Consider the following 17,916-nt stretch of genomic DNA (forward strand, 5'->3'; position numbering starts at 1 on the left):
CAGTACTAACAAAAGTGCTGGGCTCTCAACATCTCAACCCGGTTTGGGAGAGTCATCACTTTCTGTTGCACAGATATGCTGCTGGGAGCTCCATCAGCAGTACCAGTGCAGTCAGCATGGGAGCACAGTGAGTTTTCTTTGGAGATCTGCTTGATCTCCATCTCCCCTACTAACAGTTGGCTGGTGATTTCTGTTGCTCTTGGAATGAATAAATGCTTTCTGTGAAATGTTTTCGTGCTTGACCTGGTGCAAATGGAGGGGATGAATTCCATAAAAAGGCGAAGGGTAAATATGCATTTGGATATGCAGAAGATACCAGAGAAGTTATGATCTAAAATAAATACCTTGACCCTGAAGCCTTATGATCTAGTCACGTAAAAGAGATACTGTTTGCACTTGTAGCTGAGCTGTTACTAACTTGTATTCCTACCAGATACCAATAAAGAGATGAGACATCTGAATTATGGAACAGCCTATTTTTCAGGCACTTGCAGAGTGTGGATATGTACTGTATATTGAAAGTAATATAAAGGCACATCAAACAAGTATTAAATTACCCTGCTAGCACAGGCAGTCTTCTGAACAGGATTTAAAACAAAATAATCTTTAAGCCTTTGCTACCTTGTTCTAACATGAATATATTTGAGCCACTGTTGTTTGTCTTAGCTAAAAACAGAAGCAAGAGTTTGTTTCGTCATCCATGGTGAGGAACTTACACCAATCCAGTGGAGTTTTGTCACCTTGGTGTGCATTTTAAAAACTAGTATTTCTCATTCTCGGCGCGCATCATGATTATTGCCATATTCCAGGTTACTAAGGATGTCTGATTCCTTCCTCTTTGCTATTTTTCTGTTTGTTAGAGCATTTTGATATCGCTATTTTTAAAAAGGTATCTTTACTCTTGCTGGAAGAATTTCTGTTTGGGTGGGAGTGGCTGATTCACACAGCAGTGCAGTCACTGTCAGTGGGAAATGCTCTTATCGCACGTCAGAGGCACTGATGGCTGAGTAACTTTCTTCCGGACCCATTAAAACAAACTGCAGGAGCAGAAAGGTAGCAAATAGTTTTCTACAGCAGTGCGAGTAGCATTGTAATAATTAAAAAAATAAAGGGTGCCTCAGTGCCAGTTTTGGTACTTTATACCTGCTGCAAGCTCCGGAGTGGAACTGGAAAATACAATGCAAGTGTTTTCACCAAATTCAATAGATGTAGTTCTGTTCTTTGTAAACAGTAACTGTCGTTCATGGCAGCCTTTGAGGTGGGCCTGAGAAATATTAAGAAATCAGTAAGTGTAGCAGTAGGAAGAGTAGGTGGTGTTCAATAGAAAGTAGGAACTATCTCCACTTCTCTGCATGTGTCACAAAATAGCTGCTTCTGTTTGAACTGGGCTGTAGAAAGCAGTGCAAATAGATAAGAATTTAATGTTAAATTTTTTTAGCTGAGTTCAGAACAGAATATCAAGGCTCATGGATAAATGCAAGTTCAGCAGTTCATAAGGCATGAAGAACAGGGTGTTATTTTTTATTGTGTTTTTTGAATACTGAGGAAAGTGGACATCGTGGCTGTAATTATTGCCTCTGTGGTTTCTGATCTTCATGGTTTTGGATTTCAAATACTAAACAGATACAGCATTTGTTCCATCCATTCCCCCAAGGTGTTGCAGATAGGTGGGAGTTGGGATTGTGCTGAATTAGAAATTCTGGAGCTCTGGAAATTTCATTATGTAAACTAGTTTCAAATTATGTTTAAAAAGTAACTCAAGTCCGCCTGTACAAATGTTCCACTTGTAGTGTTGAGCAATGACAAATACAGAAATCCATTGCTTTTGTTCCAAGTGTGCTGTGGAATGACTTGAAAAAAGGTTGATTGGACCACTTGTTTATTCATCTCAAAATAATGCAGGCTGATGTTTGGAATGCCTGTAATGTTCCTTTGTAAGATTGTTTTGCTACTAGTGAATCAATGCCAATAGAACTTCGCTGCCATGAATACTTTAATAGGACTCTGTTCTTGAGGTGTACTTGGTCTTATTTTACTGTAGGCGATGAATATTGTTTTCAGGTTATTTTATTTTGTATTCTTAAGCTAAGAAGTTGCAACCTAACCAGTATCTGTTCTGCTTTTCTTTAAGTCGTGTGATTAAGACAGACATGGAATTGGAAGTTCTGCGCTACACCAATAAAATCTCCAGTGAAGCTCATAAAGAGGTAATGGATCCTTTACTGTTAATAATTTTTGCTCTTAGTGTAACAGTGGTACTCAGAAAACGTTCCCAGCAATCCTGAATTACTTAGTAATAAAATAATGGAAAGGCTGGATAGAAATAAGAGGGTAATATCCCTCCTATTACAGCCCAGTAATATACCTTGCATTGTCCTTGAACTCACTGGTACATTTGCAGTGTGTGAGAAATGAAGTGTGGTTTTGGATAAAAGCTGGAACCTCGGCAGAGGGAGACCTGCTTGCAATCTGTCTGCTGTGTTTGCACAAATACCTGTACAGCAATAGGGAATGAGATGAAGATTTTTTCATCCGCCCTGCCTCTGTGTGTGCAGCTCTAGGAAGTCTTGCTCTGACAGTTTACTCAAGTCAGATCCTTATAAACTGTGGGATTGTTTGCATGCACAGTGGAGGACAGTGCCAGAGTTCCTTAGATTGCTTCTCAGAGAAGAAGAGTGTGTCCCTGTGGCGCAGTGCTTCTGCGGGCCATTCTGCCAACGCTGCAGCACTCAAAGATAAAGACAGGCTCTCAGTGGGGCTGCTTTGGTTGGACCTAGCACTGTATTTGTAGCATCATATTGCTATATTGGTGATATGGTTAACTTAGGTGTCAATCCTGTACTCTATACAGTGATTCAGATGCCATGAGTTCTGAGCAGAAGAACAGAGGGAGCTTAGTGAAAAGCATCTGAAGAGGTTATTGACTAAACTGTTGACTTTGCCCCTGTTCTCCACATTTCTGAACTGTGAAGCATGAAAATATCGTAAAGTGCATATTGTAAAGAGTTACGCAATTGCGTTCATTCTCCCTGATCAATTGTAGTCCTTAAATAATGTCACCCCATCTGAGATAATTCCTTCTACAGAGCTGCTGTTCAGCAGAACTTCCCTAATGCAGAAGCAAAAGAATAATGCTGGGGCACATTCTCAGCAAACCTGAGAACAAAATTCAGATGGGAGGTGTAACATGGTGTTAACTCTAGCAGAGTTCTGTTGATTCAGATTACAAAGCACTAAAAGGGATCTTCCTTTGTAGCATATTCCATTTCACAGTTTTGTTTTGCTGGTGTTTCATAAAACAAAAGGTCTTGCTGCCAAGTTCAACAGAGCTTTCAGAATTTAGCACTGGTATTTTGATGAGCTGCACTTCATTAGGATATACTTTGGCAATTAAGCTTGCTTTATTGCTGGAAACTGCAGGCATTTTAAAAGATTAAAAAGAATTTGATTTCTAATACAGTTTTGAAGTACATTTACTGATGTAAGTTTAAATGAAGTACAGATGATATTTTTGTAATATAGGTTTCTCTGGAGATGCTTGGTTATAAGTAATAAATTTATAAATATGTGATTCCCTCCTGCTAAGAATGTCCCGTGTTAATATGTATCTTACAGGTAATGAAGGCAGTAAAAGCTGGTATGAAAGAATATGAGCTGGAGAGGTAAGAATTATTTCAATGAATGTAATAAAAAAGGAAAGGTCTGTTTGTATTAGGGGTCGATGCAAGACTCGTGGCACAGCAGTAGCATTGATTCAGTAGAGAGCTCTTTCCTATTTGAAGACTGTTTCAAGCATTATTTTGTTATTTTGGGGTAGTGGCACTTCATCAGTTTCAGTCGTGTATTTGATGATGGTTGATTATATTTTCGTGGTGGTGTAGTGTTGTATAATTTTTCTGGAGTCATAGTAATTTATAGAAGCTTTAGGAAATAGCTGTTCTTGTTTGAAGGCATCCAATAAAATGGTGTTTATGGATAAGCATTGCCCTTAAGCTTGTTATGCTTAGAAGTCTACCAGTAGGAGTGTTTAAGATCCTTATAAAAGGCTGTGTTCAATTACATCTTGCCTGCAATTACAAGCCGATATTACCTGTACAAGGAGCTCGTATCACAAGTGTGGTGGGTATTACTGCAGCTGTTAAGAAGCCAACAAGAACACCACACATTTCTGTTGAAGAAATATGCAATACAAGCATATATAAAAGGGGTTGGCTGCTGGTGATTGATACTGTAAGTGATGTGTCTAGATATGAGAAAAGCGTTGCTTTTTTTTTTTTTTTTTACAGTAGGTCATCTTATTAAACATGGCTTCAATCACCAAGTCCATTTATTTTTATCTCATATACAACATTCTCAGTTTTCAAAGTAATACATAATAAAGAAATCAAAAGTAGTGGTCATGTCTCAGTTACTGTTGTTGTTTCTTGATGGACATTTTGCAAATGTTAGCAAGCGGACCAATTGGATGCCCTGTGAGGAGGGGAGAAAAGTGACCCCCGTGTTTGTGATCAAATTTTAAAGTTCCAAGCATATACAAGAAATTGCTCTGATTCAAATATGTCCCTTCAGAAGCTGATTCAGTTAAATAAGTGCAAATTCTAGGTACAGACAAGCCCAAAGAACAAGCCTGGAGCAGTAAGTACAAGGGAAAGGGAATGTACTGTAGGTCCTGCAGAGCAGAGTAAAATCCTCTGAAGCAAGCATTTGTGTTATACTGGCTTTCATCTCCTCCTGGTTTAACGAGGGATCATGATATAAAATAAGTAATGCCTTTAGAACATATGCAGTACGGAAAAACTGGTGTTACATTTAAAGAATTTAGATTTCTGTAGACTCATGCTCAATAGATTGCTTCAGAATGCAGTTATGTATATCACCAGGCAACAGGGAAAATATGTTACATACATTCTCCTGTGCTCCCATTAACTTTACTAATGCTCTTTGTATCTGCGTTCATTTCACTTGCTACCCATGTGAAGTTTCTGTTGCTGTGTGAAATTCATCCTTGCGCCAGTTTCTGTTGTCTTACCGCTTAAAGGAGAAAGGTCCTAAAATGCAAAGCTGCCATTTCTGTGCTTTGCTGTGGGTAGCTGCAGTGTTTAAACATAAATTCGGAAGCAGTCTGAAGCAGTCCGAAGTGTGTTCTGTGTACAAATATACACCTGTGTAGTCTAGGAAGGGAACTTCTGGAAAGACCTGAGAAAAGGTAACATCTAAAAATAGACAACCTTCGTTGAAACCATTGAAATTGTTCAGCAGCATCTAGAATCTTGGAGTGCGGAGAACTAAACTCTTGATGTGTATTGGTTTATTGAAATATTCACACTTCTCTTTCACACATCAATTAAATGTTAATGAGTCTTTTCACTTTCTGCTGTTCTTAGGGTTTCCACTCCTCTCATGAAAGCTTTTGAATTGTGTGCCCCTCTTCCACAGGTGCATCTGCAGTTTCTGCTGCTGTGAAATCATGAATTTTTGAAATGAATAAAGATATCTCTTGACATGTGGCCAATGGCACTTGCTTCATATTGCTTTCATTCCCTGACATTCTGCAATACAGCACATGTTTTTGGGTAGAAAGCTGATCTGGTTTACTAGGAGGAATAGTGCCAGGGATCCCAAAAACAATTAAAATATCCATTACCACACTGAGCGCGTGAGAGCTGCCTTTTCTTTGTTCATTTGGTTAAGCTGCCTTCCTACAAAAATGTCACGTCACTTCAGCCCTATAATGCAGCAAAACCCATCTAAAGCACTCTTGGAAATATATCCAAGAGGCAACAATACAAAAAGCTGCTTGTATTTCTGGGTTTCTGAGGACTAACTGGAAGGAAATTAGAGAAATCTCTGGATAACGATCTCTTTTATGTTGAGGTTTGAAAGCTAGCTACAGAAACTTGTTAGAAGTGTTGTGTTAGTGTTTGGTGGTAAATGGTTTAGAACCAGTAATGAATTAATACTGAGGTATATAAACACGAATGCGTTAAACTGCAATCCAGTCAGCCCTTATGTGTTTGGTGGGTTTTTTTTTGGTTTGATGTTATTTAATATGTGGTCAGTTGACTTTAAGGAGGCAGCCAAACCAGTTATCTACAAACAGTAATTCTCAGCGCCTGTAATTACACATAAAGTCATTTTGGTAGGTCAGAGTCTGGATTTTCTTTGATGTAGTTTGTTCAGTATTTGTGCTTATCTCATGTTTAATTAATCTTCTGTTTAATTAAAGGCTTTTAATTATGAAACTGCTCCATGGTGAATATACTGTTAAAATACAGCAAAAAGATAAATCTCTTTAGCTTGAGAAGTATGTGGGGAAAAAAAAACAACCTAATTTCAGCTGGTTTAGTGCATATATAAAATGCATGTGTTTACAGAAGGTTATTGTTTGTGTATATTTGTTAACACATGTGTATTTATGTACACATAGTCACTGAAAGTACTAATTAAAAGAAGTATTTTCTGGTTTACGATCTCCATCCTGCTGGATAGACCTCCTCTATGTCAGTGCTGTCAGTTTTTAGAGTGATGTATTTCATCTGCTCATCATTTACCAAATGAAGTTTTGGTTCTTCTGTGCATTTTCTCACTTCCTCCCTTTTTTGTTTGGGAGAATAATGTTGTTATTGCTTATTTGTTTGGAGAGTGACGGGAAGATGTATATTATGGCTAGAGAAGAAACGAGAGGAGAGCAGCATGCTGTAGGTATGGTACTGGGCACGTGGCAGGTTTCTTGTCCTGTTCCTAATAGCACTGAAGGCCCTGTGGTGGGAGCATGGGCACATTCTGGGATGCATTGAACCATATAGTATTCCTCATTGCCCCATGATGCTGGCAGCACAAAGCCTTTGAACAGATGGGAACTTGGCTAGTGTAAGGACAGGCTGTATGGTTGTGGTGTGCTGGGAGTTCAGGGAAATTGCTCCATGTGGCTCCCTTGAAAAGAGTGAGTCTGAATTGCTTTGCATGGTGGTTCCACCAATAAAAGCAGCAAAGAAAAGAGGATCTGACCAGACCTGCTGAGGGGATCCGGTAGCTCCTAAGCATTGGTCTGGCACTGTTGTTACGATTAACTTGCCACTTTTTCTTCATGTGTCAGCTTTCCTCTGCAGAGCTGTCTGCATTTTGGTGGTATATCTTCAGTGCTTCATGCTCTCACTGGTACAGGTGATGCAGGGTAATGCTCCAGCAGCCCAATGGAGAAGTTCCTGGCTGTGATGCTGTTTCCAGCTGTAGTTGCAGAGGTGTTGGTGGGGATCACTCAGAGCACAGCAGCCCCAGCAAGAATTTATCCAATTGGTTGGATGTGTCCCTACTGTGCTGCCTGTTGTGCAGTGTGTCTCTTAGCTCCATACAGATAATTGGAGTGATTTTGTGCTAGTTAATGGTTAACTTTAACTCCTCTGTGCTCGTACAGCAACAATTTAAAGAATAAAAAGACAAGAAGGCAGCTACAGCGGTTTTTGCTTCTTGGTTTACAATGCGTGCAGACTATTTTTACACTTTGCATCCTACCAGCTAAGACTGATGGGAGTTCTTTATCCTTATTCTTTTCAGTGCTGTCCCTGATTCCAAAGCAGAGCTTAGACTGAGATGAGTTCCTGTCATATCTGTCAATGTTAAATTTCACTATCTGTGGAAGCCTAAGAGTGCTCTCATGGATTATAGTTCTCATCTTTTCATTTATCTCTCTCTCTCCTCTGCTCCAGTGGAACAAACTGAGAATAAAACATACATGTTATTTCACTAGAAAATAGCCAGAATCATTTTATTTTCTGTTAGGTATTTCCTTTTAATGAAATGCTTATTATTTTAGCTAATCTGGATTTACCACTTCATGTCTCTTGATAGATTTGTCCTCTTTGAATGTCCTTGAGAAAGCTGCTGACTGCTGCAGCAAACCATCTTTAAAAAATGTTACGGTTTTCTTTTTCATGCTTGATCTACTTCTTGCATTTAGAATTTCAGTTCAGGCATGGTCTTTCTGAGTCCTTTGCATAAGTATATGTGGATAGCAAATGAAAATGACCGCTGCAACTGGCAAAAACGTGCAAGTAAATTCTTCACAGTTACATTCTGACTTGGAAGTGATGCTGAATTGTTCCACAACCCGCACTAGTATTTCTGCAGAGCAGCCAGGAGGGCCAGCACTCTATTAATCTCAAGCAGTCTTCTCAGTAACCAAAAAGCAGTTTATTTTACTATAATTTTAATGGTTGGTACCATTGGGTAGCCTGAAAGTGGTTTGACTGCTTTGTTTCCCAAAGCAGCTACACAATGAGACAAGATTTTTTTGTTGGTTATTGTTAACAAAAGGATGGAATGAAAACTTCAGGGAATCTCAGAAACAAAACAAAACAAAACAAAAAAACTGAAGCAGAGGGCAGAAGTGGCCTTTTCCCACATTTGAGGGGGAGAAATCCCAACAAAACAGTTTGGTTTTCCTTTGTTTCTCTTTGCCTATGTGACCAGCATATGCTGTCTGGGCAGTGTTTTGGTACTAAGACAATCCTGTGCCTAATATATTTTGTTTGCCTTTATGTCTAGTTTTGCTGTGTTGAAGAAAAAAAGTTGAAGTGTTGAAGGAAAAAATGGATCAGCAGCAATTTCTGCCTTACCAACTGCTGGTAAACTTGCTGGTACAGCAACCAAAATGCTCCTGTTCAGAGGGAGTTGGAGGGGACTCTGCTGCCTGAGCCAGGTGCAGGGTGGCCTCTCAGCTGATCCAGAACTTCCTAAAAGCAGTGACGTGGAACAACCTGCAGTGGTCCAGGGCCAGGTCAGCACTCTTGGTTCCAGGGAATGCCAAAGCTGTTTTGAGTGGTAAGGGAACTCAGGCAGGTTATTATAATATAGCACATGTTTGATGTTTTCTTTTAAATGTGGATGTCTATAGCTTTTGTTTCAAGTGCCCTTTAAAAAGTCTGTACATCTCAGTGGTAATTGCTTCCACTATCAGAGCCCATAAAGCACACAGAAAACTCAAGTACCTCAGTAGCAGCTCAGTGCAGAGCTGACAGCATGTTAGCATCTGCATGCTGGCAGCTGCTAATGGCCAGGGTGGTTTAGCCATTGCATTTCAGGAGCCCAGTGCCCAGAGATGAGTCAAGTGAAATATCATTCCAGAGAAGAACAGCTGGATTCAGGGCGGCACTTCCATTCAGTCTTCCATCTGCTGGAAAGCATAATGGGGATCTGCTGACTGGCTCCATCAGTGAGCTTACCGCAGCTGCAGTACCATGAGCTTTAATTCCCATATTGCAGTTGGACAGTGAATTTACTTCCAGTCACTTCCTTCTGACTTCAGTTTAAGTTCATGGATTTTTTATTGTTCCGTGTGACATTTGTTACTGAGTTTTCAGGTCTTGACTTTGCAGTCACTGAAACTCAAGAAAAGGGATATGAACATCTTTTAAAGTGTTAAACAAAGGTTTGGTTCTGACCCAGACCTACCCCAAAGCTTGGCTGAACTCAGTGGGCTGAGCTGGGAAGCATGCACAGGTGCCACTGCTCTGCTAATGCAGTCCCAGACAGTTTCTTAACTCAGATGAATTAGGAATTAATCTTAAAATCTGAATTTAAAAATTGATTAAAAACAAACAAACAAACCAACCCTGAGCAATGTTCCTGTTCTGTGTCACAGAGGCACAAAAGCAGGTGCACACACACACACACACACACACACACACACACACACATGAACATAATTCAGCAGGAGGTGTTGAGGATTACCTCTTCAGCCTGGAAACCTCCGCCAGGACCTCATCTGCCTTAGGGAAGAGGCTCTTTGCTGTAGTAAGTCCACTCTGAAAGGCTCCAGCTGTCCCAGCCCTGGCAAGCACTGCTTGTTTCCACTTGCTGCTCGCTTCTCCCCAGCTGCTGGGAAAATGTTGAAGGCAGAACCCCTGAGGAGGGGAAGTGCAAGTTGCAGTGGACCCTGCTGGAGCTGGTTGCATTGAGCTGCTGGGCTGTACCGGGGGGAATCCTTGAATTGCTGGCAAGGAGCAGGATAATTCCAGTGTATTCCCAGCAACCTCTCAGCATTTCCCCCTTTTCAGGAGGTCATGTTCACTTTCAGTAGAGGACAGCTTGGTTCACCTTCTGGACATCACTTTAATTAGCTCTTTGTGTAGAGGAAAGATGTTTAATTGCAGGGGTCTCTTCTGTGACTTGTGATTGAAGTTCCACATAATTGGGTTTTATCTTCTGTGGAAAAAATCGTGGAATTGGACCATGTGAGTACTTTAAAATAAAACCTTCTATCAACCCACAAATGACAAAGAACAATTACCATGCTGGTAATTAGCAGTTGGCTCCCTCCTTTCTGAGGGAGAGCAGTAGAAGGATGTAGGCAGCATGAGTGCATATGGAACTGCGTTTGATTGCATAGCAAGATGCAACCCAATTATAAATGCTCTGTCATTGTATGTCCTTACAGACTAGTTAGCACGGTTTGTGCAGTGGTAATCCATAATTACCCTTCTAATATCTGTTTGGAAATCAAAAGGTAGTCACAATTTTTATTTATGTTTGCAGTCTGACTTCTGTTGGTGTTTCTTAGAGTGACAATTACTGTTACTTAAATTAGGACAAGAACAAATTTTCTTCCCAAATGAGCAATGCTTTCAGTTTTTTACTGAATGTAGCACAGTACTGAGATAGTGAACCAATTGTCATTACTAATGATGAGCTTGGATTTGCGGATAAGTGAAATGAACTCATAGAAGACAGCAGGCTGAACTGATGGTTATTTGCTGTGGATTTTGTTCATGCTTATTCAGACAAGTCAAAAGTAAAGATTCTACCATATGTGAGGCTTCAATGAACTTTTGTTCATTAATTTTTGCTAATTGCTGTAGAAGCAGGGAGATCAGGGGGATGTTAGTTGTTCTCTTTGGATGACTACAACAGCAATGTAATTGTACTCAGACTGAAAGCCCAAGAACTTGAAGGAACTGTGCAAAATACTGAGATGTTCTGTTAATAACAGGATGTCACACATTGACCTTCTGAATATAAAAAACATTTCAGACAGATGAAAGGAAAATGAGCAGATTCTGTTGTGTGCTGCCAGCATATCCCTTGCATCAGTTCTATTCCAAATGGGTTCTTAGAGAATCCTCATTGCTGTCCTGTGCCAGTGCTGCCTTCCAGTGTCTGTCATGGTGGTTCTTTTGTGTTTATTAATTGTGTCGTTTTTTTTCCCTTTCTCTCTAGGGGCAGAATTGAGTAGATCTGTGTGTCACAGCTACGTGTGGCAGTGTGTAGTGGTTTAGTGTACCTGCTATTAGTGGCATTGAAAAACACATGATTAACATTGTAACTATATGTGAAAGTCGATGTTAGTTTGCTTTTTTTGTGCATTTGAGCTTGGTCTCCTTTACAGGACTTTTTTTTTCCCCCTCAGCTATTGTAACTTTTCCTTAGGTCTTGGTCACAGAGCTTTCAGTATTGTTCAGAGGTGGCAGACTTTGGTGGCTCGGGGCTTGTTAAGTTCTGAGGTTACAAACAGTAATACATATGTGAAGTCAGTGAAGGCAGGAACAGACAGGGCTGCAAGTGATTGCCTGTGGTGAGAGATGCTGTGGCACTGGAGCTTGCTTTGTGTTGAAATGTGCCCACCTGTGCTGGGTTCTGCTGTCCAGGCAGAGCTGAAGACAGCCTCTGTAACTTAGGTGAATTGTACAGCATGATAGAATAGAGTTGAACTGCCAGGCAGAAGTGATGGAAAGTGAACTTTAAGTGAAACTTAGAACTGGGGAGGAATCTGAATTGTAATAGACAGAAAAGGTGATGTTTCTGCTAAAAGGAATATGCCTCTGTAGAGAACTCAAAATACGACGTTAGTTCTGGACTGGTTAGGCTTTGCTTTCACCAGCTTTTTCTGAGTAGATGAAATGGAGCCTCGAGGTGGTCTTGGGAAGTGAGGGATAGGAAGGGCTTTGCTGAAAACAGAGGCTGTCTTCTGATTCATCTAGGGAAACCTATATATTTAAAAGAACCAGTGAGGTGTGAGATATTTGAAGACACCAGAGGTTAATCACTGTTACTTGGGACTGTTATTTGGGAGAGTTCTTGCATGAGTTTAGCAAGTTCTTGCTGATGTTGTCTGTACTACTTTGTGCTTTGTTTCCATCTGGGTTCTAGCACTTGGGATCAGTGTAGTGATTTTACCTCCTTGAACCTAGAATTGACAGCTTCAGGAAGACTGCTGTCTGCTGTTCTCTGGTACCCTTGTGTACTTCATGATATGTATTGGAAGTTAATTGATTCTTACATTTCAGCCCATTGGTCTGCCATTAACTACTGATTTCCACTGCTGATACTGAGTCTTTCTGCTCTTCCCTTCAGCCAGTGTGTCTATTGCTAAGAAGCTCTGGGGGGAAAAAGCAGCATCTGCAGAGCTGGAGTCTGAAAGCTGAGGCCAGCGAGCAGAGCAATGGGGCCACGGCTTGTTCCTGAATGGGCCTGGAGACACACAGGTTTTGTGACCTGCTTACGGGACACCTGAGCACTTGTGTTATCCCTGCACTACAAAAGAAGAGTTGAAATGCTCTCAGTAATTAGGAAAGGCATCATAGTTATACATAGTAGTTGCAAAAATTATCCTGCATCTTCACCTAAAGGATGGAATGCTGCTGCTTCAGGTTGTTGTCCCATAAAAAATCTGAATTCTGCAGGTTACTAAATCTGTTTCAGACATTGGCATCAGAAATTGACTGTTGTAATCTTTTAGTATCCTCAAGGCAGTAGGTTTACATATCCCGTGTAACAAATTATGGCATTATTGTCTAAAAATAGCTTGAGTACTCAAAAAAGCACTGAGAGCAAATTAAGCTCTTCAGTGGGACCCCAATGTATTCTAATCTAAGCCCTTCCTGTGCTTCTGCTTACACCGTGTTTTGAATTGGAATTCAAACTTCAAATATTCAATTTGAAACTGAAAGGAACACGGCGAAGCAGTGGTGGTTGTTTGCGTTCTGTGCCACTGAATAGCACTTGTGTGTTACATGCTGTGTGGGTGGCTGTGTGTTTGCTAAGAAGCAGAACTGAAGATGAAAGTTTAATTATTTCTTCAAGGCAAATCCTCTTTCCCATGGACTTAAGCTTGCATAAGAAAAATGAAGAGTCATAACGAGTGTAAAAATTGGCTAAAATTAAAAACCATTTATTTTTACCCTATTTATTCTTCTGAATAATAAAACTTCCCCATGGGTTTTTGGAACATATGTGGAATAATTACACTGCAGAAGTGGCACTTCAGTTCAGCTTCTAGAGCTAGGGCAAACATTGTGATTATGCTTCAAGCTTAAGTCTAGGTTTTATAGAAAATCTCATTCTTGAGGCTCTGTTGCCGTCAAGTGCGGAAAACTGTGACCCGTGGATTGGTCCCTGTGGGAGCAATTATTCTTTGCAGAGATTTTTTTTTTTCCAACACTGAATATTATAGATGTCAGAAAAAAGTTTAACCCCAGTAACTCTAAAAGAATGTTTCCATACCTGCTGGCAAAGGATATCTATTTTGGCTTGTATTTGCAAGCAATTTATATCTAAGCCAGGATTTAAAAAAAAATAAAACTACTTTATAATCAACTCAAAAGTATCGGTGCTGTCTCTTAGTTGCATTTTGCATGTCTCAGTGAAGACAAAATAGTGGCTGAGGCTGCTGGTGCTGCCTAATGCAGTGCTGTACCTGAGACTCACGATAGGATGCTCACAGGTTGGACACAGCAGGAGCTGATGGTGAGACTTTATGTTACTGCTGGCGGAGGGGAGAATGTGGAGAGAGAGAGAGTGGTGTTGCTTAGGAACGTGAGTTAACACCTGATACTCGGTGTGGATGAGAGGATTGTTTTGTTCAGCAAGTGGAATGTGTTCACCACACAGCCGTTGGTCTGTGGGAGGCAGTGGGTAGAATATTGAGTAAAGTCTAATGCTTGCCTTCAGCAGAACCTTTTTCTTTTTGAGGAGATGCAGTGTGTGTGTGTTTTGTGTGCTTAATTTTGGCTTTTTTGGCTTTAATACACATCAGTCATCATCTGTCAAAGTGTATGCATTACCCCTCCAATTAAAATAATGCACTTATATTAATTAAAAGGCTTGATTCCAGACCAGTAAGTTTCCTGCCCGTACCCCTCTCCATTTTCTCTTGCATCTTCTTAGGTGCTGGGCGTGGTTTGGTCATTAACTATGACAAAGCTGTGATGAATTTTGTAGAATTTGGATAGTGTTGAAAGGCTTCTGCAAAGTGGAGCTAGTACCGAGGTGCTAGGAGGGACATCACGGTACCTGTCTGCAGCTGAAGTCTGAGGTGGACAGGAGCATCTTTAACTGACCTTGGTTACAGCACTGAGACATAAGAGAAAAAACAGTCCCAAATACACCAGCCTCGGGACTGGCTTTTGTCTTAGAAGAACTCGAGTGAAAGGCTGAGTGCTGCTGCCTGCTGAAGGAAGGAGTGGGAAAGAGAAGTGGCTTGTTTGAGCAATATCCTCCAGCAAAAATGTGAAGAAGGCTTGATCTTTACTGGCATTTCAGAGATTTGGGGGGAAAAAAAAAAGGAAAAAGAAAACTTTCCATGCCATCTTTCATAAAAGAAGATGAAATTTAAAGGCTGATGGGGATGAGCAAGAAAGCATATCTTTTTATGTATTTCATCATGCTAGGAAATAACAGTTGCAGCAATAGCTAAATAATCTTTATTTTTTTTAATAGAGGAAAAGCACATTGCTTCTCTTATTTCATTAGATGGAACACAGGCCATCACAGCTGTGCATAGTGATCTCCTGATGTAGACCATGCTCTCCATTTCCTTCTAAGTGGGAGTTACTCCTGCATGGTTTTACATATATTTTTTCTTCCGAACAAGTATTTTGAGCCGGTGAATCATTTATCTTGGCAGTACTCTTTAGAAGGGGGAGAAGTGGAAATTCACCTAGCTGCTGAAAAGGGAGCTGGGAAAAAGTAAGGATCTGCTGCCACGATCAGTAGTGTGCTTGTAGATATTGCCAGTGGCTTAGAGATCAAAGAGCAGAGAAATAGCTTCACAGTAAGGGCCCAGGAAATCCAAAGTAGGGAATGAGTAGTGCCTGTTCTTTATTTATGGCATGGCGTGGCTTTGCAATCAATCTACGAAGCTTTGAAGAGAAAAAAATAAAGCTCTGAGGGAAAGGGCAGGACTGTACAATTAGTTGTTCCTGTCTGCTGACTTGTCTTCTCTAATTCCAAGGATGTGTGCTGAAAATGAGTGATAGTGTGCAAAATCTAAACTATTGCCCAGTTCCTTTGTAGATGCAAGCTGAGGTACGGTTCTCATCACGCTGGTTCTTGGGGGATATTCGGTTTCATCTTAACTGTAGATTATGTGTAGGCTGCTGTAGTTGGAAGAATTTAACAAGGGTTGTGTCTGTGGTGTAACTTTCAGCTCTTGTACATCAAATTCCTGCTCTGATCTCCTCTTCTTTCATCTCTGCTGTGTGTCTTTCATTAAAGAATTGGCTGGTGAAGTAGATGTGGTAGTTCACAGAGTGTTTTCAGAACCACGTGTATGAGCAGCTTTTTACTCAAGTAAATCAGTATGGTTTAGAAAATTTGGGAATATTGTACTGGAATGTGGGTTTGGAAATGCAGTTTGTAATTGTCAAGACAGTATTTGGGTTGAGACTGATTGTCTGTTATCTTATATGAGATGGACACTTGAGTTGAAAGGCTGATAGCTGCCTCTGGGCATTGCTCAGTTTCAGTTTAATCTGTTTCAGACTTTGGGCGTACTGTGGATGTATGGTGTCATTTTTATGGTTAGTGGAGCAGTTATGGGGGATGTGGGGATTTACTATCCACATACATTAGTAGTAACGTGGACATGATGAGTAGATTTTTCTGATCTGAAAGTTTTAGCCTCTTTTACAGCAGTTTATTCTACTGTTCAAAGCCATTTATTTACTATTAAAATCCAGGAAACTTGTGTTTTAATAATGTGAAAAATCAAAAGAATTGTCCAAAAGTACAAGTTTAGTTCCTGTAGTGCATGCAGAGTGTGCTGTCAGTGTCATTGCTGCTCTATAACTGTGCATGTAATCCCAGGTTTTTAGTTTCTTTCTGATAAGAAACAGATGTGACTTTTAACTGGGATTGTGGAGGACTTTTTACGGTGTGGCTGCTGATGTATATGATGTTCATTTCCAGAAGTAGTAATTTGCAAACTCGTGCAAGGTTTTCCTAGTAACAATCCAGCCAGTGTTACTTGCTTTTCATATTTCACATTTCAAGCTCATCAGTTGTTTTATTCATAAAAGTATATTCCTCACTTTTGTTTCTCACATTACATAGGAATATTAACTTCAATGTAAAAGGTAGCGTAGGCACGAATGAATCTATTTCTTCATTGTTCTGTTTGCTTTCAATGCTTCCTTGCTTCTACCCATTCATTATTTCACTATCAAGACTGCTTGAATCTTGGAGCATAAACAGCGCAATGTTTGGTGCTCCATCTTTTACGCAGTTAATAAATGTATCAGATTCCCAAAGTGTAAATCAAATTACGTAGCCTATTACACTTTACATAGGAGAAACAAAATATGAAATATTTCACAGTACAGAAAACTGCGTGTGAATCAAACTTTTTTATTGTTCCTAAGAGATACAATTTTGACAATATTACAAGCTTGCAATTTATTTTCAGGCTGAGCTGGCACATGGTTTCAATGAAAGCAATATTCCTCCAATATTCTGCTAATCAGAACATGTTTTTAAAGCCAGTTTTCTTGCTGACTTGTGCTGCTGTAAGAGAGTATCTGTTTGAGCTCCCTGAAAGTGTGCGTCTCCACCATGCACCTTGTGGTGATGCTTGCAGGCTTTGTGTGATGTTGCTGGCTTGAGTTTGAACCATGTAAACCTTCAGTCTACGCTGAGGAATATTCTTAGAGATTAACAATAAAAATACAAAATAAAAACTTGTTAAGGACTGAGAGGGAAAAGTATTTTTGTCCATACAGACCTGATCTTGACATAGCAAAAAAAGTTGGCCTTGATGTTCTTATGCTATCTCTTGCGTTGAAAGAATGGCCTTGTGTGACTGTCCATAGAGTTTTGTTGGTAGGAATTTAGATTTTCTTAAGTAAACCCATTCAAAATACTGTTTGTGAGACATTGCTCTAAAAATGTTAAATAACAGCACATAAATCAGAATGTATTTTCTGCAAAATTAGTGTGAGAAATATAACTCAGTATGGCTTAGAAGATGCTGCTTCTTTATTTCAGAATGAGTTTTACAGAAGAGTTGATGGGAATTCTACACGTTATAATTGTGTTTCCAACTGCTGACTTTGGGTTTGAAGCAGAGTGTAGAGCTCTTATACATGTATGGCAGCAAAGAGTTCAGGCTGAAGCAAGAGGGTTTTTGCTTTCCAAACTTAAAATGGCATTAAACATCACTTCAAGATTTCAGCTGCATTTTTAACGTTTGTTTTCTGTATCTTGTTTCTCTAGGCAGGTTTTGATGTATGTATAATTAATATACTATTTATAAGTAGTTTGTTTTATGGAGCGTGTATGTCCATACATGTGTGCACACACTGTAATTTTAAGTACACCCTGTTGGAGCACAAGGTGTTGGGCATGGCAGTCTCAGGGGGTGTAAGTTTCAGGTATGAAGCATGTTTCTTCTAGAAGGCTGTTGGAGTGGCAGTACCCTTTGGATTTACTGATGGTTTCTGAGAATTCTTGCCGTCCCAGTCCTACACTTGCAGTTTTGAGGGCACATGAACTTTGCCAAATTTTTCTCAACGAGATCCATTGTTTCTTATTTATTGTTCCTGATCTACATGCAAAGAAAGGTGCAGCTTATCTGCAGCAATGAGGAGGAAAATACCAGTTTGTCTTGCCTTTTATGATCAGTTGTTAAAATTCAACTCAGCCCTC

General features: G+C 40.0%; 1 protein-coding gene across 8 annotated transcripts in view; it reads left to right on the forward strand.

The window, feature by feature from the left end:
- The window catches only part of PEPD (peptidase D), a 164,164-nt gene that overhangs the window by 77,122 nt on the left and 69,126 nt on the right, over nt 1–17,916 (forward strand). For all 8 annotated transcript variants that reach the window (XM_072346140.1, XM_072346135.1, XM_072346136.1 and 5 more), the window contains 2 exons: nt 2,132–2,207; nt 3,616–3,662. In XM_072346140.1, the coding sequence (XP_072202241.1) occupies nt 2,132–2,207; nt 3,616–3,662 (123 nt within the window). The remainder of the gene's footprint in view (nt 1–2,131; nt 2,208–3,615; nt 3,663–17,916) is intronic.

This window comes from Excalfactoria chinensis, chromosome 11 (genome assembly GCF_039878825.1).
Source record: "Excalfactoria chinensis isolate bCotChi1 chromosome 11, bCotChi1.hap2, whole genome shotgun sequence".
Lineage (NCBI taxonomy): Eukaryota > Metazoa > Chordata > Aves > Galliformes > Phasianidae > Excalfactoria > Excalfactoria chinensis.